Source organism: Anser anser (assembly GCF_964211835.1).
Source record: "Anser anser genome assembly, chromosome: 8".
Lineage (NCBI taxonomy): Eukaryota > Metazoa > Chordata > Aves > Anseriformes > Anatidae > Anser > Anser anser.
The window spans coordinates 10,396,822-10,422,582 of record NC_139728.1 but is presented as its reverse complement, the minus strand read 5'-3'; the positions used below and the strand labels follow the sequence as shown (position 1 = coordinate 10,422,582).

At 43.6% G+C, this 25,761-nt stretch overlaps 3 protein-coding genes across 4 annotated transcripts in view; 1 reads left to right on the top strand and 2 right to left on the bottom strand.

The window, feature by feature from the left end:
• LOC310903116 (regulator of G-protein signaling 8) overlaps positions 1 to 3,886 on the bottom strand; it is a 38,960-nt gene extending 35,074 nt beyond the window's left edge. For both annotated transcript variants that reach the window (XM_083845772.1, XM_083845778.1), the window contains exon 1: positions 306 to 3,886. The gene's annotated coding sequence lies outside the window, so the exon portion shown is untranslated. The remainder of the gene's footprint in view (positions 1 to 305) is intronic.
• A 145-nt stretch (positions 3,887 to 4,031) lies between these two features.
• Positions 4,032 to 21,714, bottom strand: DARS2 (aspartyl-tRNA synthetase 2, mitochondrial). Its single transcript, XM_083845761.1, has 17 exons — positions 21,466 to 21,714; positions 20,334 to 20,433; positions 18,940 to 19,006; positions 18,546 to 18,647; positions 17,185 to 17,280; positions 16,089 to 16,212; positions 15,421 to 15,467; positions 12,285 to 12,391; positions 11,399 to 11,468; positions 10,635 to 10,814; positions 10,050 to 10,157; positions 8,823 to 8,885; positions 8,473 to 8,625; positions 7,419 to 7,637; positions 6,435 to 6,545; positions 6,172 to 6,247; positions 4,032 to 4,951 (listed from the first exon to the last, which is right to left on the bottom strand). Exons 1-17 carry the CDS (start codon positions 21,569 to 21,571, stop codon positions 4,764 to 4,766), a joined length of 1,917 nt encoding a protein of 638 aa, XP_083701887.1. The 5' UTR covers positions 21,572 to 21,714; the 3' UTR covers positions 4,032 to 4,763.
• CENPL (centromere protein L) lies at positions 21,594 to 25,512 on the top strand. Its single transcript, XM_083845768.1, has 4 exons — positions 21,594 to 21,967; positions 22,056 to 22,307; positions 23,029 to 23,571; positions 24,460 to 25,512. Exons 1-4 carry the CDS (start codon positions 21,716 to 21,718, stop codon positions 24,529 to 24,531), a joined length of 1,119 nt encoding a protein of 372 aa, XP_083701894.1. The 5' UTR covers positions 21,594 to 21,715; the 3' UTR covers positions 24,532 to 25,512.
• Positions 25,513 to 25,761: the final 249 nt, after the last annotated feature.

The window sequence follows — 25,761 nt, the reverse complement described above, 5'->3', positions numbered from 1 at the left end:
GGCTAAATTGTGGGTTAAAATCCAGCTGCAGACAGCTGAAACAACTCAAGAATTTCTGCTGACCTGTCATGAAGACAGATAATATTTTCTTAAAGTAGCAGTCTGTTTTCAACAGAATTGGAAATTAATCAGCATTTTTAACCTCTGTGTATCTGCAAAACTGCTGTGAAGTTATTTTCTCTGTAATTTAGCTAACTCTAGACCAATAGATATCAGCACAGTATAGGATTAAGCTCCAGCTTGAGTTCTCAAAATGGCTCTCATCTTTATGACAGTTTGTGCAAAGCCCTTGCAGCCAAACTCACCCAAGCTATCCGGGATTGTTGAAATCAAACACAGATCTTTCCCCAGCTCAGCCCAACTCTGAAATCTTCTGGATAGGCATGGAAGCTTTTCAACAAAAGGCACGCTTTGCCTGCTGAGAATCCCATCAGCATGCAACATTTCAGTTCTGGAAAAAAATCTGAAAATAAGTTCCCAAAGTGTTTTTAAATGTTAAGAAGAAGGGAAGTATAAACTTACTAGGTTTTTCTAGTCAACACTATTGACACATGCTAAAGGTTGAAATGCAGAACACGTGGGAAATAAACTGCCTCTCAGCTTTACCAGTGTTTTGTTCTGATCTAACAGGAGGAAGCTGGGCAGGGCAGGTTATGTTAAAGCAGTAGAGAGACCTTCTATAGAACTCCTGCTTCTGCAAGAATGCTTCTTGTACAATCCGATCACCAAACCTAATGTTCGTATCTCATGTGTATTGGTCATTAAGTTCTCTGGGCTGCAGAATACCCTGTCAGGAAACACACCCAACCACCACCCACGTACAAGGTTGAAGAAAGAGCAGAAGAGTCATCATATCACATGGAAATTACGATCCCGATTCCTACAGTAATGATTTTTTGTTAATTATTCTATGTGTATGCATACCGTAGCGTGGGAAGCTGCTGTGTATGGAAGGGGCATTTCTGGTGACAGCAAGCAGTCTCGTTAGTATCTCCAGTACAGGGAGAAGTTTGCATACACTAATTGTGTTACTTCTCACTCTGTGGAAAAAAAAGAATTAGTACAGAGACACCCTCAAGCACTTTGGACTTTCAGTAAACAGCTAAACAGATTTACACCTCTGTTACATTGGGTAGGAAAAAAATAAACAAATAAATGAAGCCAAGCAGCAATATAGATTAACCAACCTTTTCTTACACATCACACCCCTAACAGTGAGTTTACTTAATATTAACTCTTAGGGGACGAGTCCAGAACTTTGTATCTTCTGACAGCAACATTTCTCCATAGGTTCATCTCAGTCGTACAGAAGAAAGGAGGACAGAAGCAACACAGGCTCTGTGAAAGCCTGCAGCTTGCGGTTGTGCCACAGCTTATTTTCACCAGGTGTCTCTGATGAAAACACAATTCACAATTTACATTGTGCTGAAATGAAGGAATATCTTCAACAACTTCTTCCAGGCCAGCAGCTTTTCTGGCAAACATATCAGCCTGCAATATGATCAGCCCTTATTTCCATGTATTTCTTTGTAATGTCTGTCTACTCTTGCTTCCACCAAAATATGCAGCTAAGCATGCCAACTAGATTGTGGTTTAGAAGTGATTATCTGAAGATCAGGCTTCCACAAACCCAAGCGAAGCCTTAAACAGTACTCTATAAAAACTAAACAAGTAATGTCTTCTCTGTGGTAACATCGTATCACCACTCATGAATTCATACAGTTGTGTTGTAAGCTACCTTCATTCACCAGTCCAAACACAGATGGTTTGCATCCATTTGGGATCCATCTTTTCACTGACCTCATCGTGGCAGGACTGCAGATGACAGGTTTTGCAGCATTTTTTCATTGTGGTTAATCATAACTGTATAACACACAACTGCAATGAGGCCTTAATATAGCAGTGGGTAAATAAACATCACACAAAACAGTTTGCACATAAGAAGGATGCTTTGGAGACAGCTTGCTCACACATTTTAACAAGTGATCTCAACAAGAACATTCCAAGCAGTGTTACAGTTCTGCCTAAGCCTCTCAGAGCATGTTACACTTTGAACACTTGATAATAATTCTAATTTAAAGAACTGGGACTCTTCAGATGTAAACATTTGCCTTTGCAGTTACTTACAAAATGATACAGTACCCCTTACCTCACAATTAAAAAAAAAACCTTTAACATACTATGTTTACAGTTACTATAAATAATAGCCTGGGGGAGTGAAGAACTTCTCAGAAAAAAATGGTTTTCTGTGCTTTCGTGTCCTCAGAGAAGCCTCTGATAACCCCTGCTTTAGAAACACTGATGACTCTCCAGCAACTTCCATTTAAGTCTTATTCTCGCTACCAGTAAAGCTAAATAGCAAAATCTATCATCCTCTAAAGCAGCAACCCACATACAACATAGTCTTGTTCCGGCTGTATTCCTTATCATCACTGAAAAGTTGAGGGAATGGTATCTCGGCTATAACTCTCACAAGGTAGTGCTTGAACACTTTGTTCTAACTTAGGTATTTCCATTTTATTCCAATCAAAGATTTGCAGATTTGCTCTTCAGCCAAAAACTCTATGTATTATGGAACCACATATGCAGCTAAGAGACACATGCTTTTGGCCCGATACCAGGTAAATTCTTGTGCACGTCATATAAGACACTTACTGTGTTTAACCCCTAACCCTCTAGCATTAAAATCAGTCTCACACATCTTGTACAACAAGGTGGCTTCTCTGAACCAGACACCTGCAGGTCCATCAGCACTGCACCATCTAAAGTCTCTCCAAATCAGTTATTCTCTGCTATTATCTAATTCAGCCATGCTGTTGGAGACTGCATGGAATTTACTAGTTTCTCCTAATCAAAAGCTTCCTAATTCCATTTTAACAACATTCTGGAGCACTCATCAACCTAGCATTTTCCAAAGTTTCTCCACTAAAAGTCACACTTTGAAATCTCTCTATAGCATCTCTGAACACAGGTTAGAGAAATAAATCTAAATTAATCTTTCTTCCCAGTCTTCATGAAAACCATCCTAAACCTCTCTCTTCTAGAAGACCATAGCTTCTCCAAGGTCTTACTCTAATTTATATATTTATTTTAACACTTAGTCGCTTGTGTCCCTCTCAATTTAAAAGATGCTTTTAACATGGATCTGCTTTTCAAGCCATCAAGTCACCAAACTTCTTGAGCCAGCATTAGTACACAAATCAGTGTTTCACATGTAATTCCACCCAAAATCCTGCATCCACCTCTGAGTGCTGAAGGAAAGTGAGCCAAACTCAGCTTTTCTCTGAAAACTGATCCTCACTCTGTTATTGACAGCTTCTGCTCAGGAAAAAAAAAAAAAAAAAAAAGAAACAAAGCAAGGGTGAATTAATTTAAGATAAAAATATCTTCTACAAAGGAAAAATAAGGAATTTAGTATTTGATGACAAAGAATGTGAACCTAAATCCAGGATTTTGTTGTTTTTTCTTTTTTTTAAACAGTATTTAATCATGTTCTGAGACTGTTAACAGTAATAATATAAGATGAGATCAGATTTAAGATACCTCCATTGTCTTGTAATCTACAAAGAGTGAGCAAGTCAGTTCTGCTGTTACTTGCCTATGGACAGTACTTTCAGCCTGTACATAGAAATAAAAAAAAAAAAAAAGAAAACTTAAGGAAAAGAGCCACCTCCCCTATTGTTTTTTTTATCAACAGGACAGTCCAGTTATTAAAAAACACCAGCAGTCCACACCACGTAATGTTGTCCCACAACATGCAGACTGTATTAGCTTTCACCCTGCCAATTCTGCTTTATCCAACCTACACACAGAGACAAAAACACCTCCTGGCAGCGTCACCTGCAAGGGGCTTGCAGCTGCATCACTCACGGCTGTAGCAGCAGGTTTGCAGGAGGCTGCAGAACTCACAAGGCACTGGCAGTCCTGCTGTCACAGATTTCTTGTCACGCCCTGGATGGTCAGAGGTCATAGAGAAGAACTGGTGGCTCTTTATTCTTGTAGCAAAAGCCCAAAGCCAAGCTTAGTCAAAATCCCATTGCCAGACAAACTTTATTTAGAAATGATACAAACTTCAGAACTAGAGTTCTGAAAGCGGCAGGACCACAGGCCCCAAAGACAGATCAACTCCTGTTCGATGAGCGTTATGAGGACAACTGTTGCAAATGTTACGCACGCTCCTCTCCCCATCTTTGAATAGGAAACACTGCCAAATACGAACTCCCTATGGCAAGTTCTGGGTGATCTTGTATCCTCCAGCAAGAGACAAATTGCTGGCTGCACTGAAGTCTTGTTATTAAGTACCAGAGCTTTGTCCAGCACAGCACTACCCTGTCATAACAGTTCTCAGCTAACAGGGATTCAGTGATTATCAGGAATACAAGAACATCTTCCGGAGATGCTGGTACACTATCTCTTCCAGATGTGAGGAAAAATAGTTTACACGTAAAAATTGGGGAGTGGAAAAAGAAATCCCACCTTCAATAAAACACCCCAAAGGCAACAGTCTCAACATCCTACGCTGAAATGATGTTTTTTTTAATTTCACTTTCCTTCTTCTCCTTCCCCTTACCAACCCAAGGGTGAATTCCTATCAGGAAAACTCTCATGTCTATTCCCCATTCAATTCTGAAACTGCCATGGCACAGCGGGGTTGTATTCCCCTGACCCTCCCATAACAGCTGATGTTTTCTGAGCTGCCTTCTAGTATTAGAAGTTGGAACCATCTCTACTTAAACAGCTCAGCTCACATCACTGGCTATAAATCAGTTTTTCTTTGCCTCTGTTTCTGCAACAGGCCAGGAAACCTGGATGTGATATGGCTCTAACTCTTCTGGAGTGACATAGTCTGGAGCGTTGCCCATCAGGTCCCGTCCCCTGAATGATTTAGGAAAAGCGATGACATCTCGGATACTGGGAGCACCAACGATGAGAGAGATCAGCCTGTCAAGTCCTAGAAGCAGAAAACAAACTGATGAACCACTTGAATTACGATGCTGTATTAATTTCTCCAATTCAGAAAATTGGAAAAATAGAGTAGATAACATGACTGGGGCTTTAAGAATAAAACTGAAGCAAATACATGAAAAAATAATCTCAACCAGTAAGCAGAGAAACAGACTTGCCTAGACAGCAGAAGTGCCAAGCAAAACAAAGCTTTTCAACATTACAAAAAAAAAAGCCTGTGATACACCACGTACTGCAAGACAGAGGCAGTGCCTTTGCAGAGAGCGCATAACAATGCCAGGACCACCAAGTGTCAGGAACACCATCAGCGCTCTGTTTAATTGATCTGACAAAGCTCTTGGTCAATCAGTTCTGAAGAACTAAACTAGGAGGACTTGAGAAAGAACAAGAGCCTCTGGGTGCTACTCTTTCATTGCTTATTTTTAAAACAAAAACCTGAAAGATTCTAAGAAAACAATCTGACATTCCTGTAACGCTGTATACTCCACTCAAACGACTTCTGAAGATGCCATTCCACAACACCTAGGTCAGTGCAGCCAACTCCTCATACTCCCTCTGACTCCAGAGTTTTATCTGCTTCCTGTCGTGGCACAGGTGTCCATCAGATCCACGCTGAGCCAGATCAGGGAGCTAACTTGGCAGCATTTGCTTACAGCCAGTCTAGCTCTCTGAACTGGTGAACGTAACAGAGAAAGAAGATGGCAAGTGAGACTGACGCAAAGGCTGAGGTTGTGGCAGTGACCCAGGGCATGAAGCAGTACCGTGCTGCCCCAGCCCTCTGGGCATGCAGTACAGAGAACCTGCTCTGGCTGCACAGGAAGGAGAACAGAGATGACCTAATGCTAATGAGCACGCTGTTTGTAGAGCAGCAGATAAAAAATGTCCTTAGAGATACCAACACATGATTTGGTCCTTGCATAAGAACTAAAACACGTATGATACTGGAGAGGAACACCGAAACATTCTGCATTGGTGATGAGTGCTCTGTTTCTTCCATAAAGCAGCTATAGAGACAGAAACACTGTAGAAGCCCACAAAGTGTTACCATGTTGATGTTTGTACTTGGCACCACCAAAACAGCCATCTCTGTCAGGAGGAGGAAAGGCTTTGGCTAACAAACTTGTTCTCAGGTTTGTTCATGAGAATCTAATACGCCAGAAGAAAGTCACAAGACACCTGCATTCTGGAGGACTACAGAGCACTTACCTAAAGCAATTCCTCCATGGGGAGGAGCTCCAGACTCCAGAGCCTCAAGCAGATGGGAAAGCACCTCTGAGTCCTCCTGCAAAGTTACGTAAGAAATACCACTGAACAGACAACACTTCCCGCTAGCAACATTCGATGAAAGAACAATGGAGTCCTCCATCTCTCAGGGCTAGGAGTTATGTTTCCTTAGAATCTGAAACATATTTAAATGAAGTACTCATTTAAAACTTCGAGAGGATGTTGGAGACATCTACAGGCATTACCTTCAGCACTTTCTCCAGCACAAAACGTTGCTGTTCTGCATTATGAATTCTGATGGAGCCGCCTCCAATTTCATTGCCATTCAGCACAAGGTCATAGTGCTGGCTACGGACCTGGGAAAAGAAATGAACAAGCACCTTAGCAAAGCTGGGACAGAACTGCACTTAATGCCAACCAGCACAGACACAACAAAGATGCTGTGAATGAAGACATGACATACCACAACACTGCTTTCTCAGTGGAGCCTCATACATTCACAGACACATAATAAGAGTTTCAAAACACTAAAGAGGAGAAAGATTTCTACTGAATTCCTCCGGGGGTGACAGATTCCTAGCTTTGGAATAACAGGTACACAGATTGCAACAAAAGCCCAAGAGAAAATTCCCATTCATTTCCTTTGGCTCTGGACAAAGTCCTACTAGCACATGCAGAGCAAGGCAGACTGTGCATCTCCCTAGCACTCCTCTCCTAGTTCCAGCCCCAGCAGAACTCCTGCTCTGCATTACTCAACAAGGCACAAATATGAAAGATATCACATGGACACATCTCCTACAGCTTCTTTTGTGGCTTTCTCACTGCCTAACTCCAAGCCCAAGCACAAGAAGGTCACAGTTCAAGGACCAGTCCTATCAGAAGCACAGACTGCGGCTGACAGAGGTGCATGCTACCTCAGGGTGGCGTGTAGCTTAACAGAAACTGGTCCAGTACAAGTCCTTTTGTAAAGTTAGTCAAAACCTGAAGCAATATGGGATGGGTCAGAATTCAAGATTCCTCACCTGAAGCAACCGTTTCTAATATGCCCTTTTTGTCAGAGTGGTACCTAGATATTTGCTATTCAGAATAATCTGGAAGCAATCTTTTCCAAACAGATTAAGCACAGTATGAAGTTAACTCCACAAAATATCCCTTTTTATAGTAAAAGGATTGCTACTTGCCTAGTTTTCCACAAAACGCAGCTGTAAAAGGGCCAACACGGCAGTTACCTTTGTGGGGTCAGAATAGAGGAGGTTGGTATCTACAGGATGAGGGGCAGTGAAGGGGTGATGAGCAGATTCCAGTTCAGCAGGATTCTCTTCCTTGGGGAGGAAAAGTGGGAAATCTACCACCCACAGGAAGTGAAAAGCTGTAGGATCACGGAGTGTCATTCCGGCCGCCTCCAGGAGGTCAGCACTCTCCAACCGTAGGCTTCCTAATGCAGAGCACTGCAAAAAAAGAAAGGAGCTAATGAGAAGGGGCAATTTACCGCCAAGGAAGTTGCTCATACATCAGCCGTACATCATACATGAGCTTTTCATAACTGCAGCATCACAGACAGCATAAGTTGTACTGTGGTGCTGCCTTAAAAAACATTTTTGCCTTGTCTCCTAAAAGACATCACCTTCCTGCTGAGGCAGGCTTTGACCTAAAAAAAAACAAGTAAGGAGCTGTAAAGTCCATTTTTTTCCACGTGTTCCATCCTCACAGAGCTCTCTCAGACTGACACCTCAAGCTCTACACATGTGGATTAACTGGGGAAGCACAAGTAAGATCTCACTTAACAGGCAGAGAAATGAAGGCACAGAAAGAAGTTACACGGCTTTGGCAGTCATGCAAAGTATGACACATGCAGTGCTTGGAAGGCAACATCTACTGGCAGGAATATAGAGAAGCCTTGAGACAGAATCTCCTCTCCCCTCTGCTAACAAGCAGCCGTGCTTCGCTCCTGTCACCTCATTACGGGAGACAGTTACCTAGCTGACCTTGTTTTCCAATCTGTTTAGTGCTTTAAAAAAAATTAAGTTGACGGGAGAGAAAATGAGGCACCAATTTGTTCCTGTTTTACATTCCAGCCTTCATTTCACCAGAAGCTGACTGGTGGAAATAAAAGCAATAGGTACATTTCATGCATTATTTGTTATTGCTACGTCTTCAGATCCAGAGAAACATGGAATTAGATGATGACCTATTGTAATGATCAGAGGAATTAAACTAAGGACAGGTAACCTCAAAGCCATCAGTGACATTCAACTCACACAGACACCCAGAAACGCTTCCTACCACTCGCTTGTGTTCTCCGGCTGCCAGCAGTACCACATCATCCACCTGCACGTTCAGCGCTCGGATGAGCTCTGACTGCTGCTCCTTGCCAAGAAGCTTTGTAAGCAGAGACTTCAAGCTTCCATCAGGCCTGCAGATAACATCCATGACCTCCTAATGCAAGATCAGTAAAAGAATATGTTCAGTTCAGTGCTGCTGTCTCTTCTCTGGAACCATGACGTGTTCCAGCACTGTCTCTCAGCAAATAGCCTTATTAAAAACAGCTCTTCTGCCTTCCTCTACCTGCACGTGCTTTTATACACAGCTCACCATTCACTGCTGCCAATGCTTCAGCAGTGTTTCTGTCTCACCTGGTTGAACTGGGATTTTGCAGACTCCTTTAATGACTCCAGATCTCTATTTTTAAGGTATCTCTGGGGAAAGAGCAAGAAAAGACGCATCAAACAGCAGCAAAATCTATGGAAAGCCAAGACAGGATTCAAATCTATTGTCTGAGCTGTTTCCAAAGCTCTCGAGTTCTTTTCTTTCTCGCACAAGATTTGCATGATGGCTGTGGAATAAGAGGGCCTGCAGCATCAGACTGCAGCTGAGTGTGTCTTCTCCAAGAAAGTGGTCCCTCTAGGCAGCAGTTGTACTCCCTGCTTACAGACCAGATGTAGCTAGTCAGTAGTGTTGGATCATGCCAACTAACTGCCTCCAGCATGTGGGTTACAGAGCAGGAACAAGGTTACAACATCACACTGCTGATGGTGAAGGCAAAACTCCACGTAGGCTAATCCTTATATGCAGAGGATATGAAAACTTCCATCAAGTTACTGATTTTTTTTTAAACTACTTTAAGGTAGAGAGGCTCCAGATTCCACTTGTTTTGCAAATGCACACCTTTAGTGCCCTCTCGTGGGAAGCCAGGAACTTGTGCTTTCAGCCAAAATTAAAGGAATCCCAAAAGGAAGTCCTATTCCCCAAATAAAACTAGGTGTCTAGTGGACACCTTTTCCCCTTCCTGCTTATGCTGCAAAGACGCTCACAGCCGGAATTAAATCTGCTTCCCTGCCAAGATATGTCAAACATGGCTCTCAATCTACTGTCAGCCTTGGATTTGGTTGGTGACAGTCTCATTATAAGATGTGAGTAGTGCCCACAAATGCAACAGAAGCAAACAGGACAGACTTTTCTCTCATTAGCCCAGAACAGAGCTGTGCCATACCTGGCTCTATTTCAACCTCTCCTCGCAGGGCACAATTTATTATTCAGATGTTATCCTTGACATAAGCAAGCCAAAACCCCAGGAGGCTTCCCTATCCTTAAGGGACCTCGCAGCCTTGCAGCTCTGTTCTCCTCCCAGCCTTCATGAGGACAATATACTACAAAATCACATTTTTCCCATCGCCTCATCACCTCCATTCCCCTGCTTCTAACAACCCTCAGCCCAACCTGACGTCACTCACAACCAATCCCAAGTTCCCTGAAGGACACCACTCCCCCAGTCACAGCAGGGAACATTTCCATACCAACAAAGGAATTCAAATTGGTATTTTATTTCATAAACATACGCATTATGTAAAAGCATCACTTACCACTCCCTGAGGGATACAAATAGCTTTGACAGTGCCATGCGGGTAACTGAGCGCATTCTGCACAAACTGAATGTCCGATCTTCGTAAAATATCGCTGATATCCACTATCTGAGCAAGGAGAGAACACAGGAAAAAGCAGTGGTGGGAAGAACGTGAAAAGAACACGAAGCAAGAATCCTGCTCCTGGGTCTTACTGCCTTCAGAAACCATCCCCTGGGACACAGCTTCCTTACTAAGAGAAATCAAAAGGTTCACAGAAAGAAATGAATGGGGCCCAACGTGAATAACCATTAGAAGACAGACGACTACAGAGACAAATATGAAAGGCAGCCAGAAAAACCCTGGAGACATTATCTTCAGAATAGTGGTCTAAAAATATACATTTTCCCACAAACAAGCCAACCCTTTTCTTCTCTAAGGGATCATTACCTGTGCAAAGCAGTGATGATGGGAAAGGCACCTTGGGTATATTACATACTTTAGAACTCCAGTTAACCACGTACACGTGATTTAATCAAAGATTATTCCTAAAACACTAACAGGAAGAAAAAGAAAAACCACACGTTTCCAACAGACAAGGCTCACCTTCATCCCAAAACGGGTGTCTGGTTTATCAGTCCCATAGTCAGCCAGTGCCTCCTCATAGGTCATGGAAGGGAAAGGAGTTGTAATGGCGCCTCTTTCCTGAGGCCAGGAATATTGCAGGAGGCCCTCTATCAGCCCCTGGATCCCAGCCTGATCCACAAATGACATCTCTATATCTATCTTAAAATAGAAAATAAGAGAGATCCCACATTAGCTACAGTTTTTGCCTTTGCACTGCTACTTGCAGAAGCTCTTAAGCCAGCATAAAAGGAAACAAAATATTAAATTAAATCATAGCATGACTGCATTAGACTGAGGGTATGTTTACAATCTCCCTACAGCCTGCTGACTCAGGCAACAACCTCCTCAGAGTACTAAATGAGGTAATGATGACAAGGACAGGGAGAGAAGCCTTGAATGGACCGAGCTAACTCTGCCTGGGCTCTCAAGGCTGATGAACAGGATGCCCAGCTCTGCAGGACAGCAGCAGAGATGCATCATCAAGTACAATCATTGCTGCAACACAATCCCACATCTACTGACTGGCACTTGGACTTGGGACTGTACAGTCAGCTGAGGACCATAACCAACCTGTGCACGTCCCAAACCAACTGCAAGAGGCTGTGGCTGTGAAACACGCAACAAACAACATTCTAACCCCCAAGCAGCACAAGGACCAGCAGACGCCAGGCCTTCGGAAGGTAAAACAGCTACGAGGTTTGTTTGTGTGAGGCAGAGGGTGAAAGGTAGTGCAAGGTGGTTACCTGAGTGAATTCAGGCTGCCTGTCAGGCCGTGAGCCTTCATCTCGGTAGCAGCGAGCAACCTGAAAGTACCTGCAATAGTACTTACATTTAGACTCCAATTTAAAGTACCCTACATTAAATTGTGACTATGGAACTGATCAGCAAAAAGAACGCTCTGCCCTGTATGTAGTGGATTATTATAGCCCTGGTTGTTGCCATCCCTTCAAGAGTGTGACATTTTGAGTGGAAGCAGTCGTATCAGCAGCTGTGTCCTTCTCCAGCCATACCCTCCAGAGGCACGAGGAGGCTACCAGGTGAGCTGTGGCCTGACAGGGCACGTGCAACGCCTTTTCCCACCTTCCACTCCAAACATGGACCTTACTGAGGGCCATAAAAAATTCATTCGCAGTCAAGACCTGGTCTGAAGTCCACTGCAGGAATATCTCCCTCTCCTTTAGTTCTATTTGGAGGAACAAGCCCAATTAAAAGCTTTGTACCTATGCATCTGGAGGATGTGCTTACCTTGCCTCAGTCACGTTCAGTTGACCAGCCTCATCTCAGTCAGTTCTCAAGGATACACTGCATGAGACTTTTTATCATATACTAGATCTTCTGCCCTTCAGGCAGACTGTCTCTGCAAAGCTTATTCCTACGTCTGTGCTTAAGATCAGGTTTCCATTTTAAAACAGTGAAGATTTCAACCATCAAACAGGGATAAACTTCTGCTTACTAGGCAGCATTACTGCTAACGAGCCTGGCCTAGGATAATTCTAAGTACTTAAGGATCCTGCTTTGAAACAAAGCCATTGGCAGGAAGTTCTTGGGGAAGTCTCTAAAACCTCACACTGCAAAAGAAACAAACCCTGGACAGGACACGCAGAGAACGGGAGTTCAGGTAACTCTTACCTGTCCATGCCTCCAACCATGAGGAGCTGCTTGAATTGCTGAGGACTCTGAGGCAGAGAGTAAAACTTGCCCGCTTCCCGTGAGGGCACAAGGAATTCTTTTGCCCCCTGGCATGAGAAAGAAAAGTTCACACAGTTCAGCAAGTGACCTCAATTCCCAACTGAAAGAAAAGCGACCTGAATACAACCAGCACACAGATCTACTGCCTTCCAAGAGTCATTGGGTTTTAGGCCATTTTTCCCCCTTTCTTTTTCAGATTCATCTCTCTCTCATCCTGGCTTTACTTGGCTCAGAATGTCACAAGTGGACAAGGAATGGCAAAAGCATAAAGTTCATCAAGGATAACAGATGGATCTGAAAGAAAAGGTCACCTCAACTTTTTCACCTGAGTACCTGAATAGAGATTTCCATTCCCTACAATCAGCCCATCCAATAAAACGCATCAAGTGGAGCATTCTACATCCTTCCTCCCACAGATTCTTTTTTGTTTGACAGCACGAGGTCACTCTGTAGCCTTTCCCTCTACTATGGGGGTAGTTCACTCCAAGAACTTGTTTTCAAAACCTTTGCCCCTGAGGAAAATTACAAAGGGATTTAAAAGTTTTGGAGAAGGGCAATGGAATTGCTGCCTTGTTTCCACAGGCAGCCAAGCTAAACACTAAGATTCAGAGGCTGGTGTTTTAGTTCTGGACCTCTACCTTCAAAATTGTAGGCAAGCTAGCCAGGAGCCTGGGCTAGGATCCTTTTGCTGAAACCAGCAGTTGATGTGGCTGCAGTTGGGTTGGCAGGGAGGAGTCCTTTCTCCACATCCTGAGAAGGAGAAGTTTTATTTCTGTCACCTGGTCTATTGCTTCTGCCTTATAAATCCATCTTGGCTGCTCGGCCACTTACACCAAGGTTGTGCCAGAGAATTGGGGCATCACTGAGGAAAGTAAAGGGGAAATACACTGCTGCTTCATACAGACCTGCACGCCCACATAGGCTTTACATCCATCTACCACTTACGTTTACTGGCCAAAAATCTTTTTTTTCACCAGGACAGACTCCACGCCTTTGCACAGTCCAGCTGTGTGACAATGTTCTGAAGAACTAAGAAGCAACTCCAGAGATGATGCACACGGTGACACACACTAAGGCAGACTACACTCTTACAGAGGTAGCTGGAGGATGGCTGTGGAATGACTAGCAGCTATTGAGAGCAAATATAGAACAGCTCGCCACTTTAACAGACTATATAGCCTGTGCAAGCCTCCAGCCTGCTCATCTACTGCAACATGGGCTGGCTGCAGCCTCAACAGGTCTGTACCACGGTCCTCATAACCACTCTGCACAAACCCCATCCGAACCTACGTGCAATATCATTATTTCATCTTCAAATGTGCATTCAAGGTGGGGATGTTCCTTTCTCTGAGCATGAGGGAGCTAGTAAGGTCAGAGGTATCAACACTTTGCTCCCACCGGCCTGCCTCTGGCAGCAGAGCTAAGTGGAAGACAGGTCAGTGCAGTGCTTCCTCGAGTGACCCAAACAGTCGTATCAACAGGCTATAAATAGCGTTTGGAAGCGAGCAGGCAGAGACCTGTTGCAACATCTAGCAAAACTTTAATCATCTCTTGAAATCTGGGTCCGCTTCTGCTTCCCTGACACTTCCTGCTCGCCATTGCCTCACATGAGATATGGGCGTTAGTCTTGGCTGGCGTCACACTCCAGGCCTAGAAACAAATACCGCTGCAATTTGCTCAGCTCTGAGAGAAAGAAATACCTGATGCGTGAAGGAAGGCTGCTGCGCAGCACAGAAATGGCACCAAGACTCAGAAAATGATTACTGTCCTCTGTCAGAAGGAGGGCATAAAGCTATCATTCAGAGAAACTTAAAATTAAAAATTGAGCGGAATGTCTGAGCACCCCTCTTAAAGTACAAAGAGGTTACCATACAAACAATAATTAAAAAAACATCAGAGTATGTGTATCCTAATCTGAGTCAAATATTCCACACTCTACAGACCTCCTTCCATCACCTAGGCAAGTCAAGACAGAAATACTGAAGAAACACTGACCTTTCAAGCAATTAAAGAGCAATACATCAAATAAACTGATAATGAAATGCATTTTTTTCAGAATTTCCTAAGAACTGCAGCAAACTGAGGTCTTTACAGAGCCTGATTACAAATCCTTCAAAGGTAGTTAAGTCTTCAGTACTTTCCAAAACAGCTTCCTTTGCCATCTTTAGCTCCCACCACAGGGAAACATCTATCACTGAGCTCTGCCCAGCTGCTGATTCAAATCTGGTATCAACATCTCAGATCTTTTTGCAGCCATTAGGTTGGACACATACAGGACTTTAAGTCTCACGTAAATACCTAATGGAGAAACTGGGTGTATGGTATCATTGTTGACGGTCTGGATTCCCTGCTGGGCAATTACACAGCCTCAGCTCGTTTGCAGAAGTAAATCTAGAAATTCTAGGCTACCATCACAGCCTAGAAATGCAAGAGGAAAGGACCTCCTTTACCCCATTATAAAATCCTACTTGTGAGGAAACAGCTGTTTCTGTATTAAAAAATCTGTTAATCAACTTGTTCTGAAATACCCAGAAGGAGGTTTCTACACCTCTTGCTTGGCAAGACTAATGTCTAACAATCCACAATCCGTGACAGGGGTCTACATGCAAGAACTCCGTTATGCTAGCTGCATCAACAATTCCTGGTCTATAGCTCCCTTGCCTGGGATTAATTTGGAAATGAAAGAAAGGAATATGAACTCACAAGTTAAAATGGCTCGAGTACTGCCAGTGCAGTAACCTACCAGTTAAGAGATAAATGCTAGGGAAACTGTGCTTAGAGGAAGATTTTTGTTTTGATAATCTGTCCCAGGACAGGACTTGCATTCAACATGCTCTACAGGAAGCTTTTTTCTTTTATAGTAATTGAAGGCTCAAGGTTAAGGCACAAGGTACCACATCTTCCCTCTCACTCCCTCTACTAGTAGAAGGATCAACGCATCGTATCAGAAATTGGCACACAAGCTGTTACCTAGCGAGGGAACAGCATGAAGGTTAGTGGCAAGTGACAATAATCCAACCATGAACTGCCTAGGCAATTGCAGTAGGCTAAAATGCGTTAGTAACAGCATACATACCCCTGGGGTTCTCTTAAAGAGCGTTGGAGTTTCTACATCCACAAACCCTAAGGAACAAAAACGTGCTTCAGACACAGAATACGGTGACAGCAGAGAAAAGAACTGGTATGGTACAAAATAGGATGGAGTAAGGTAAGTTAGTCAGCTCAGTAAGTAATCTAGCACACAATGTAGCCTCTCCAAATCTCCAGACTTCACTGTTTCTAACTCGTGCATTGCCAAGTTTAAAGACTCTGAGCTTCCCCAAGGGCTGCCAGAACTGCTGATGACAGAGGACTCCATATAGCCTGAGAAATAGTTAATTCTCAATCCATTTTGAACTAGGCTTTGGTTTTCCGAACAGACCTTCAATCCATCCCACTTATATGCCTTGAGTTAAGTGACCAAAAGGGGGAAACTACTTGCAAAAAGCCTTTGTTCACTTAAATTTCTGGATATGGCTTATTTGAAACAATTGTTTTATAGCATGCTAAGATATTTCAACATACTTTGTTCTTTAGACCTGCCAACATCTCCCTGAATTCCCCACTGCAAGCAGACAGATTCTTACCAAGTGGAAACTGTTTGGAGTTTTAAGTAGGTTGGTAACCTCTCCAGCAACAGGAAAGGGTATAAAGGAACTCTAAAATGCCATATGCTACACGCTGTTGTTCAAGCACTTTTCTTACCATGGAGGTTACACAGATACTCCCGCATCCTCATCACTATCTGGGATCTCAGCCGCAAGTTGTACTGTAACTGGAAGCTGCGCAGGTCCAAGTAGCGATACTGCATGCGTAAGGCCTCTGATTTCTGGAGATAAGAGACAAAAATCAAACTGCATGTCCAATGAAGCTGCTCCCAAACCCACAGGTAAAAAAAGGTGGAAGCTAAGAAAGAATACTGCTCAGTTGTCACAACCCACCCATTACCCACAACCTGCATGGAGAAACATCAGCCACTGAGAGCATCTCCACGCATGACAATTTTCTTTTTTTTAAAGAAAAAACGACAGACATTTATTATTCTATCATAAGAGTAGCCTCAAAAAAGCTCAGGATTTCAGCCCCCCTTATTATGAGCCCACTGCAACAGACTGTAGCAATCCTCCTCAGGATTTCTAAGTGGAAGAGCAGTGTCATACACAGATCTAAAGGAACTACCAAATGGTGAGATGCTCTTATTACAGACAGGAAAACTGAAGTACTGCAGATGGTGAGAACTGTCCAGAATCTGTAACATGCTAGGAACAGGACCCAGCTCTCCCAAATCCTACTCTTACTTATCAGTCATGTTCAATGGCATAGAGAAGACCTTAACAGTGATGCCTCTCAGACACCACAGAGACTACACTAAAAATAACCTTTTATAAGACTCTGTACTTCCAGAGGAAGAAAATCCTCTGGCCAGCTAGCTCCTTGTCCAGATAAGACTAAGCAGCCTTGACTTAAAACATAGCAGTGCATTGGCAGGTTCTGTTTCACACTCAAAAGAGCCAGAATAGCCTGAATTTATTCCACTCTTCCCCTTACCATCTGTTCTTGAAGTGATAATTTAAAACCCTCTGCACTGGAATAATTCAAGCCTTGTTTTCTGCTTAAGTCCAATTAGAATTACAACCTCACAGCTAACAATAAGCACATCCTATTTTAAATGCCACCCTTCCTCCAAAGCAGAGCTAGAGATAATCAGATGAAGCTCTCGCAGATGTTTTGCAATCACCCTGGGCAAATTCTCAATTTACTGAAAAAACACTACTTGGGTGCCAGAGTAAAATGCAGACACCTTGATGAAATCCTTGATTTCAAAAGGCAGCTTCTTGCAGGAGTTTAGGATCTCTGCAGTCTCCACCTTCACTTCAATGTCCCCGGTTGGCATTTTCTGGAGCAAAAAGCAAGAAAAAATTAGATTCAAAACTTAGGGAAAAAAACTGCCCAAAGGTATTTCACAGATGATCAGGAGGAAAAAAACATATGATTATCCTCCCTGCCTTCTAACACAGTATAATTCAGAGAACTTCTGTCAAGGACAGATTTCTCCTAGATTTCCCTTCTGTTCAGAAAAAAAACACAAGCCAGCTCACCAAAAATGACATGTTCTTTCCTAGCAGTGTACCCAACTCCACAAGAAATAAAATTGCTTTTCCTTTGCCTTCTGCTTCAATGACGTGCTGAGCACAGAGGAACAGTCAGGCCCAGAGCCTGGTAGGGCACATGCATTTGGACAAAATACTAGTTCCATTAGCTCCAGTGAAATAACACAGTATGAATTTTAGAGTGCATTAGCAGCATCACCATTACCCTTCAATAAAGTCAAAAAAGGCAACTTGTTCAGAACTGGAAGTTCTGAGAAGTTCCTCACACCAGTTCTCAGAACTAGTCTTCTTTTTCTTAAATCCCGAGGGAAAGCAGATAGCTTCCCCAACTTAATACTGTGCCACGCTGAAGTTCACTTGGTCCTACAGAACTCTTTCTATTTACTAGGGGAAAGAATGCACAAACTTCCAGCAAAATGATAACTGATTAAAAGAAATAAAAACATGGCTTGAAGCTAGCATCCTTTACGGACATCTGTACGTGGTCAGAGCAAAATAAATAAATATAAAAATTATAGTCATAAATCCAGGGTTCTCTTTCCAGGCCTGCCAGTGATGCAGGATGGCAGACTGCACACAATCCTGACAGATTATCTACAGCTGATTACAATGAAAACTAAGAAATGCACATTTTTAGAAGTATTGAACCTCTGTTTCCTATACAATGAGAACAGAAAAATTTACTGAGTGAGAAACAGGTCATCACGTACTGTGGAACACATAGTGACAGCACTTATTTTCAGGAAAATTAAATTATCTCAACCACAATTTGAAAGGCTGAAAAAGTTAGTTTTTCAGTGGTCCTCATTATCCTTTCAAAGGGCTGGAGTAGAATTTAAATCATGGGCATCTGTAACATGCTGTGACGTTCTCCTAAGTTCCATGTCATAGCAGTTACTCCTGCCTCACATTATCTGAGGACAGGCTGTCACACATCTCAGAACAAAACTGCCTGTGGCAAAGCTATGACGCGCATAAACCACCACAAACCCACTACCCAGTGCTCTGTTCTGCAAGGAATAAAAAGCTTGAGAGACCCCAGCATCCTCACCGGATTCTCCTGCCCTGGGGGCCGAGAAGAGACAATCCCAGTCACTCGCACAACAGACTCCACTGGCGCATTGGACAACAGCTTCCTCACGTGGGAATGTGCCTGCAAGAAGATGCCAACATCTCTCAGAAATTCAAAGAACTGGACAAAAGCACCAAGCTCCAAGGCCTCATTTGTTAACGGCCTGTTTGAATCAGGGACCACTGCTTACAATCCAGAAGAAACAGCATTAGTGCTTCCGATGCAGCATCACAGAAGGGCCTCATAACGCCGAAGTCTGCTTATGTGTCAGAGCCCTCTGTCTGACCAAAGACCTCATTCTGCCCTCAATATCTGCTGGACACAAGCTATCAGAGGAGAAAAAGCTTGAGACTCATACTTAGGTAGCACTTACCTCATCCTGTGGAAGGATGATCTGGGTGAGTCCCTGGAAATCCCTCAAAACCAGAAACAGGCCTTGTCTGATCCGTGAAAAACACAAAAAGAAAATAATTTCATCAAGAATCCAGTCGTCTTTTGCTTTTTAAGCCAAAGCAGGTGGCAACTAGCTACCATCTATATCTTGTGACTAATACCTCAAGGCACTTCCAAAGTAACATACATACACATACTTTTCCCACATCCGAACCTAATCTGAACAATTTGTTTCAGATTTCATACAGTCACAGACAAACAATGTGAAAATAACTAGGAGAGACAGTATTTTGATTTGAATGTTAATCCACATAGACCATGGACTCTGAACACATGCAATTCTTAGAGATTTCCTGCTGAGAAACATTATCCAGATAAACACATTTAGATGAGCAATAAAACTAAAGTTCACATCGATACCCCCCACTTAAAAAAATCTTAAAAAAAAAAAAACAAAAAGAAAACCTACAACCATAATAACAAGAAGAACACTAATCTCAAAAAAGTTTCACGTGAGCAATCCATGCTCCTAGACCCAGCATCACAAATCTTGATCTCTTCAGCTGCAATAGTGACAGCTACCATTGTACTTAAACCATCACGAAGCTGTCAAATTGAACACGCTCTGACTGCCTTTAAAGGCAAAAGCACAACAATGTCATTGCTACAATCATAATTCTGTTCCTGGAACTGCACCTACGACTGCTCACAGATGAGATGTTCAACTCCTCTTCATAAAATCCATGCAGACCATCCCTGCAGAACGATGCTGGATGAAATTAAGCCTCACTGCACTGTAAAATGCAAAAGGCTACTTTTGATGCTAATTAGTTTCATCAAAACCATAGGACCTATCTCCTTTTTTACAAGCACATACCCAAGATCATAACATTTAAGAGTTATACTGCAGGTATGCTTGCTACCCTATATTTGCAAAATGTACAACTGCGTTAGTAATGATTACATCGCATCACTTATAGCCAACTGTTGGAATTAACATTTCATCCTCTGTTTACTAGCTTCTCATAATATTTTTTTTTTGAGCAAAGCACGCATACTTTAAATATGCATCATTACATGCTATAGCTGAAAAGACAAAAACATCTTTTGCCTAAAATTTAAGGAATGTATATAAAAGCAATTATATTGCGTGGAAATTATATAGGGGCGGAAAGAAGATCAATTAATATTTGTACCAAACTCTAACATTTTAAATAATGCTCTGGCATGATTCTCAACTGTTTTAGTCAGATACTTCAAAAGTAACCATGGCAGGACATGAAAAGATAACTTCTAGCATAAAAAACACTGGCCTAGAGTATACATTGGATCTGGCAATTAAGCATCTCAGTTTTCAGCTTGGCTTGCATTTACCTTTGATACTGAATCCATCCATACAGAGTGACCTCCTGTCCCACATGAGCAGAACGCAACTCTCCACAGGTGTTGGTCCGAGCGACAAAGCTATTGAAGTCTCAAATAAATAAATAAAATGTTATAACTTTTGCAGACAGCCAATATGTGAAGCAGTGCTGTGATTTTTTTCAGAAGTTCAAATACAATTTGGACATACACATGAAGAAATTACTTCACGTAATCCCATCATGACCACTATGAGACCTTGGTACATAAATATGAGATGAAATTGCACAAAACACATTTTAAAGAATTAGTGCTATGTCCCAATCATACTTCCACATACAACTCTGAGCGCAGCCTAGCTGCAAACTTGCTCAGCAAATTTCAGGGATGAGAGAAGCAAAGGCCGCAGAGCAGCCCTGAAGCACGCTGACAGTTCTGCACTTAAACCCAGAAGACCCAGCAGAAGGGGGGCTTGGGAAGCCAAAACTAGACCACACCAACACCCAGCACGTTGGCATAAATCAGCCTCCTGTCCGCAACAAGTGAAAGGCCTGAACAACAACTACAGAAGGCTTTCTGTAGACCCCAGCATGCCTGGCATCATGGCTTAGTTATAAAACCAAACACATCATTTAGAGAATGTTTTAGACTACCAGCTTGCAAGAAAAAATACAGGATGCTATTGACTATATATATATATATATGCCTATATATATATATATATTTGAACTACTCTCCCTGGCTGCCTTCATCACAGCCTTTACAATTAAGGAAGTAACACATGGGGCAAGAAGCTTTGTTTTGCAATTATTCTTATGTTACGCATTTGGTTCCCCCTGTTCTTAATAGATCTTGCGTGCTATGGGAGAAAGCAGAGGCAAATGCAAAGAGCTAGGGGAAAAAACTACAAAAACTGGTTTTGTTGTACTTTTGAATCCCAATTCACTGTGAGATACCAAAAGTTGGGTAAAAATGAGTTTTAAGTGCAGACGCTATAAAAAGCGCCCCAGGTGCAACACCTGCCGACGACCGAGGCCCTGCCCTTCAGCGTGGGCTCCCCTGCCCCGGGACCGGCGGGGCAGAAGGGGCAGAAGGAGCAGAAGGGGCAGGGGGCAGCCGGCAACCGGCCGGGGCCGCTCCTCACCTGCAGCCCCGGGCGCCGAGGCAGAGCCGCGGGCCGGCCGCGCCAGCTCCCAGCCGAGGCCGGGCAGCCCGCCGCGCAGCAGCCGCAGGACGCGGAGACAGGGCATGCCGCGGAGCCACCCACGGAAAAAAGGGGCCGAGAGGGACCCTCAGGCTGCTAAAAACGAGCGGCAAGCGCCGGTTCTCCTCAGCGAGAAGCCGCCGGAGCGCGAACCCCCCCCCCAGCCCCAGCCCCGCCGCCCGCCCCTAAGATGGCGGCGGGGGCGGTGCTCGGCGCCGCGGGGACAGACGGGACGCGCGTTCAAACGGCGCCCGGCGGGGAGCGGCCCGGGGCCATGGAGCCGGCCGAGGGGGCTGCGCGGACGCTGCCCAGCACCGGGTGGGTCTCCGTGGCCGGGAGGATCTCCGGAGCCGGGCGGCTGTCGCGGGGGCCGCACCTCAGGAAGCTCAGCGGGCGGCTCGGGGTCAGCCCCAGCGGCCGGGCGCTGCCGCCGGGCTCGCAGGTAGGGCCGGGGCCCGGCCGCCCCCTCAGCGCTGCTAAGGGACTGAGGGGAGCGCTGCCATCGCTCCTTGTTTCTCGTTTGTTCCTAGGAGAACGCGGATCCGCAGAAAATCGCGTTTCTTCTGCGCAAGCAGTGGACCCTGTACAGCGTGACCCCTCTGTACAAGTTCTCCAGCGCTCACCTGAAGGACTACGGCCGGCAGCTCGGCGCTTTCATCGCCGCCGAGAAGCAGAAAGGGCTGGCGGTGGAGGTCGGGGTCGAGCTGGGCATCAAGGTGGCTGTCTCCAGCCTGCCGGGCCTGAAGGGCAGCGACCAGGACCACGCCGCAGTTCTCGTGCAGGTAAGGGGTCTCGCCAGCAGCTTTGAGGACTACTACTACTGCTTGCATCTCACAGCCTGCTTTTGCTGCCGTAAATTACCCCATCCACTTCAAAAGTCCCAGCTATGTGGAACAATTACTGTAGTGTCTGTTGAGACTTAATAAAGGTGCCTTCTGGCCACTTTCAGCTCAGATGGAACATCTCGTAACACCAATGTGTGTGTTTAAATTTGGAGTTCTGAGTTCAACTCCCTTGTTAGATCACAGTAGGAACACAAGGAGCACTCCTCATGTTTTAACTCAGCTCAATTTACTGCAAGAACTTTGACAGGTTATTGAACTTCATGGGTGAAATTGGTATAATTCTGCCTCCTGGCCATAGCCCCCATCCAGTTAGTACTTCTGCAGTGCTTTGCCTTGAGCAAAGTGCCAAGCTCCCTCAGTATGGCTATAGTTACAGGATGTACCCTGAACCCGCTTTTCCAAATGAAACATCATAAACTCAGATTTGAGGAGTGTTCCTAGTGGTGTAAAAAGTGCTTTTCCCAAAGATCACACCTTTTGGGGATGTAATGGATAGATTGAATAACTGTGTGAACTTTACAGAAAAGGATGTTAAGCGTGAAGTCCTGAGAAAAATCTTCCACCAAATACTTGAAATAATAAAACCCATCTTCAACTAAAAAAAAAAAAAAGGAAAACTTGCTCTTTAGCATTCAAACACTTCTTTTCCCCAATCCAGCTTTCCTTGAAATCATCTGCTTCTCAGAAAAAAACAGAAGAGAAACTGATATGGTCAGGATGGTTCTGCTGTGTGGCTGGAGATGATCTTTCATTGAATGTGCTGGAGGACTTCACGTGTTTACCTTTGTTTCTTGCTAATGGGGCAGAGAGTTACACATCCCTTGTTGGAAGTTGGTTTCAGAAGACTTTTGACTGCTGCTTCCGTCGCTTAGTCATCAGCCCTCTCATTCTCACTTGGATGGCAGCATTGTGGACTGGATACAAAGTGGACAAAACTTCATCTGCCATCGAACTCGTTTTCTCTGTTCCCTGTCTGCCCCAGCCTCTGGATATTTCATATGCCATTCACACAGAGGATGCAAAAGCTCTGTGGGACACTGTCCAAAAAACTCCAGGAGAGATCACTCAAGAAGAGGTGGATGTCTTCATGGACTGCCTTTACTCTCACTTCCACAGACACTTTAAGATTCACTTGTCAGCTACAAAACTGGTCAAAGTTTCTACAGGAATTGCCTCGGCACACTGTGATGGGATTATAAAGGTGAGGTTTTAGATAGCATGTTATCCTAATACTGGGCAACTAAAAGAGTTGTACCTGACTAAAAATGCCTTCCTTTTAAAAATTAAAGCTGCCTGCTTTTTATGTATAATTTCCTACTAGAAGTTAGTTGAATTTTCAAGTCTTCCAGATCTTGGTCCCTCCCTTTCTCCTTCATCATGGAGGTATTGCTTCCTCTCAGTGCAGGAAATCTGTAACTTATCACTGCACCTTTTTTCCATCATAAGGAATAAGACTGTACCAAGATGAAATTCTGAAAAACTAAGCTTTGCTGGAAAACATCTCTTAACAATTTTGGCCTTTGGTAGGACAATTACAAAGCACTGAACAGTAGTGTTGCATTGCCTGTTTTTTTACCTGCAGCAGTTTAAGAGTGGCAAAAACAACTTTTTGTGTTGCAGGCAAGTAAACATGAGATTCTCAGACCTCCTGAGAAAGCATTTTCTAGAAAGTGGGGTTTATGTACTCCATAGCCCCATTATGGTAGAGTTGTAACCGAGTTTAAGTCAGACATCTGTATAGCAAAATATGGGTACTTGAGGAAAGCGGCAGCCTAACTTAAGTTCCTAAAGAAGGGAAGTAGCCAAAGAAGAAGTGCTAGGACTCCTTCCTCCAAACAGCCAGAGCAGGAGCAGGCCATCTCTTCAGGTACTGTGGGACTGGAGCAGAAGGTGGGGGGCTCCAACTGGTACAGGATTTAGGCAGGAGTGTTTTCTCCATAGCCAGAGTCAAAATGGTAATAAAGGTACCTTGCAGATAACAGAGAAGTTAACTGTAATCCCAAGGAGCACCTAGTGTTTGGTCTCCAACCAGTTAAGGGTGTGGAAATCTGACCACTGGTTTATTTTAATATGCTTTTTTTTTTAACAGTTTCTACAAAGCCAGTACATTATTAGAGTGCTGATGCTACTGACAGAACTGGCAGTCGCTCAGATACAGTGAGACTCAACTCAGCAAATCTTCATGCTATGAAGGCTTACAGTTGGAAGATGGAAGCTGAGAAACCTATTGGAAACTCATTCTTGCAGCATTTTTTTAACCTTTCCTGCTTGCTGTTCAAATTGGAACTGTAACTTCTGCACTGAGATCCATAACTAGCTAAAATTTATCATGCACAAAGAAAAGCAGACATTTTGCCCTGAAGGACTACAGTAGCTTCTTAAGCAGCTTTCTGTTACAGTTACTGTATTCAGTTGTATATAGTGTTATTTGCTGGGGGCTATGAGGTAAAGCTTTGCGAATTCTTGGATGCAACTTACTGACAGGTGTGTTTGCTGCTGTTAGCAATTTGGTTTTCACTGAAGTTAACAAGCCCAGCTATACAGATATTAGCAATGCTGTGGTACTGCTGGGCTGAAGTCTAAATGCACAGTCAAGCACACCTGAGAAAGGGATGCATGTTCTGCAGCCTATGGCAGAAAAATCCAGGTTTCTAACTTTCTAGAAAACTAAGGTCAGTTGGTAATAGTCAAAGTGTTCATCTGTTCCCCAGGTGGGCTAAGATGAAAAGCATGACTGACAACTGCCTTCTGTTTCCAGCACCGGGGGTCCTCAGAGAGGAGATAATATAGGGGAACTTGAGATCTGTCTGTAAACTAGAGCTTTATGATGCTTTGCCTGATGTAATCTTGTAGACCACAGAACTTTATACTAGATCTCTTCCCTACAGTAGGTGGCAGTTCAGAAAGCTAGTGCATAGAGGCTGGTTACAGCTTAAATGAGCAGAAAGGGAGTAGAAGTACATCCTAAATATTATGATTAATATTACAGTACTACATAAATATTGCTGTTTTTTAACCTGTGGGAGAGAATATCTATAGCTGACTAAAGATGTACTCATCTTTTGCTTATCTCTAAATTATTTTTTACCTGACTAAACTACTCATTGTTACCTCTTAAATAAATCTGCGAGCAAAGCTGAAAGTCTAGTTTCTTATAGAATTTGCTCATAACTTCACTTATGTAACATCTCTAAGGTCTAAACAGCTGAGCATGTGTTGCAGCCTTCCCCATAAACAGTGATGTAAGCTTTCCTTTCTTTACCAAATCACAACTTTTGGCATCATTCATCAACTCTCACTAAAAGTGGCTAGTACATTCTTCACTCTCCCCAGAGAGATTGAGAGGAACCAGCCATGCAAACATGAATAGCTGCCTAACACAACCTAATTG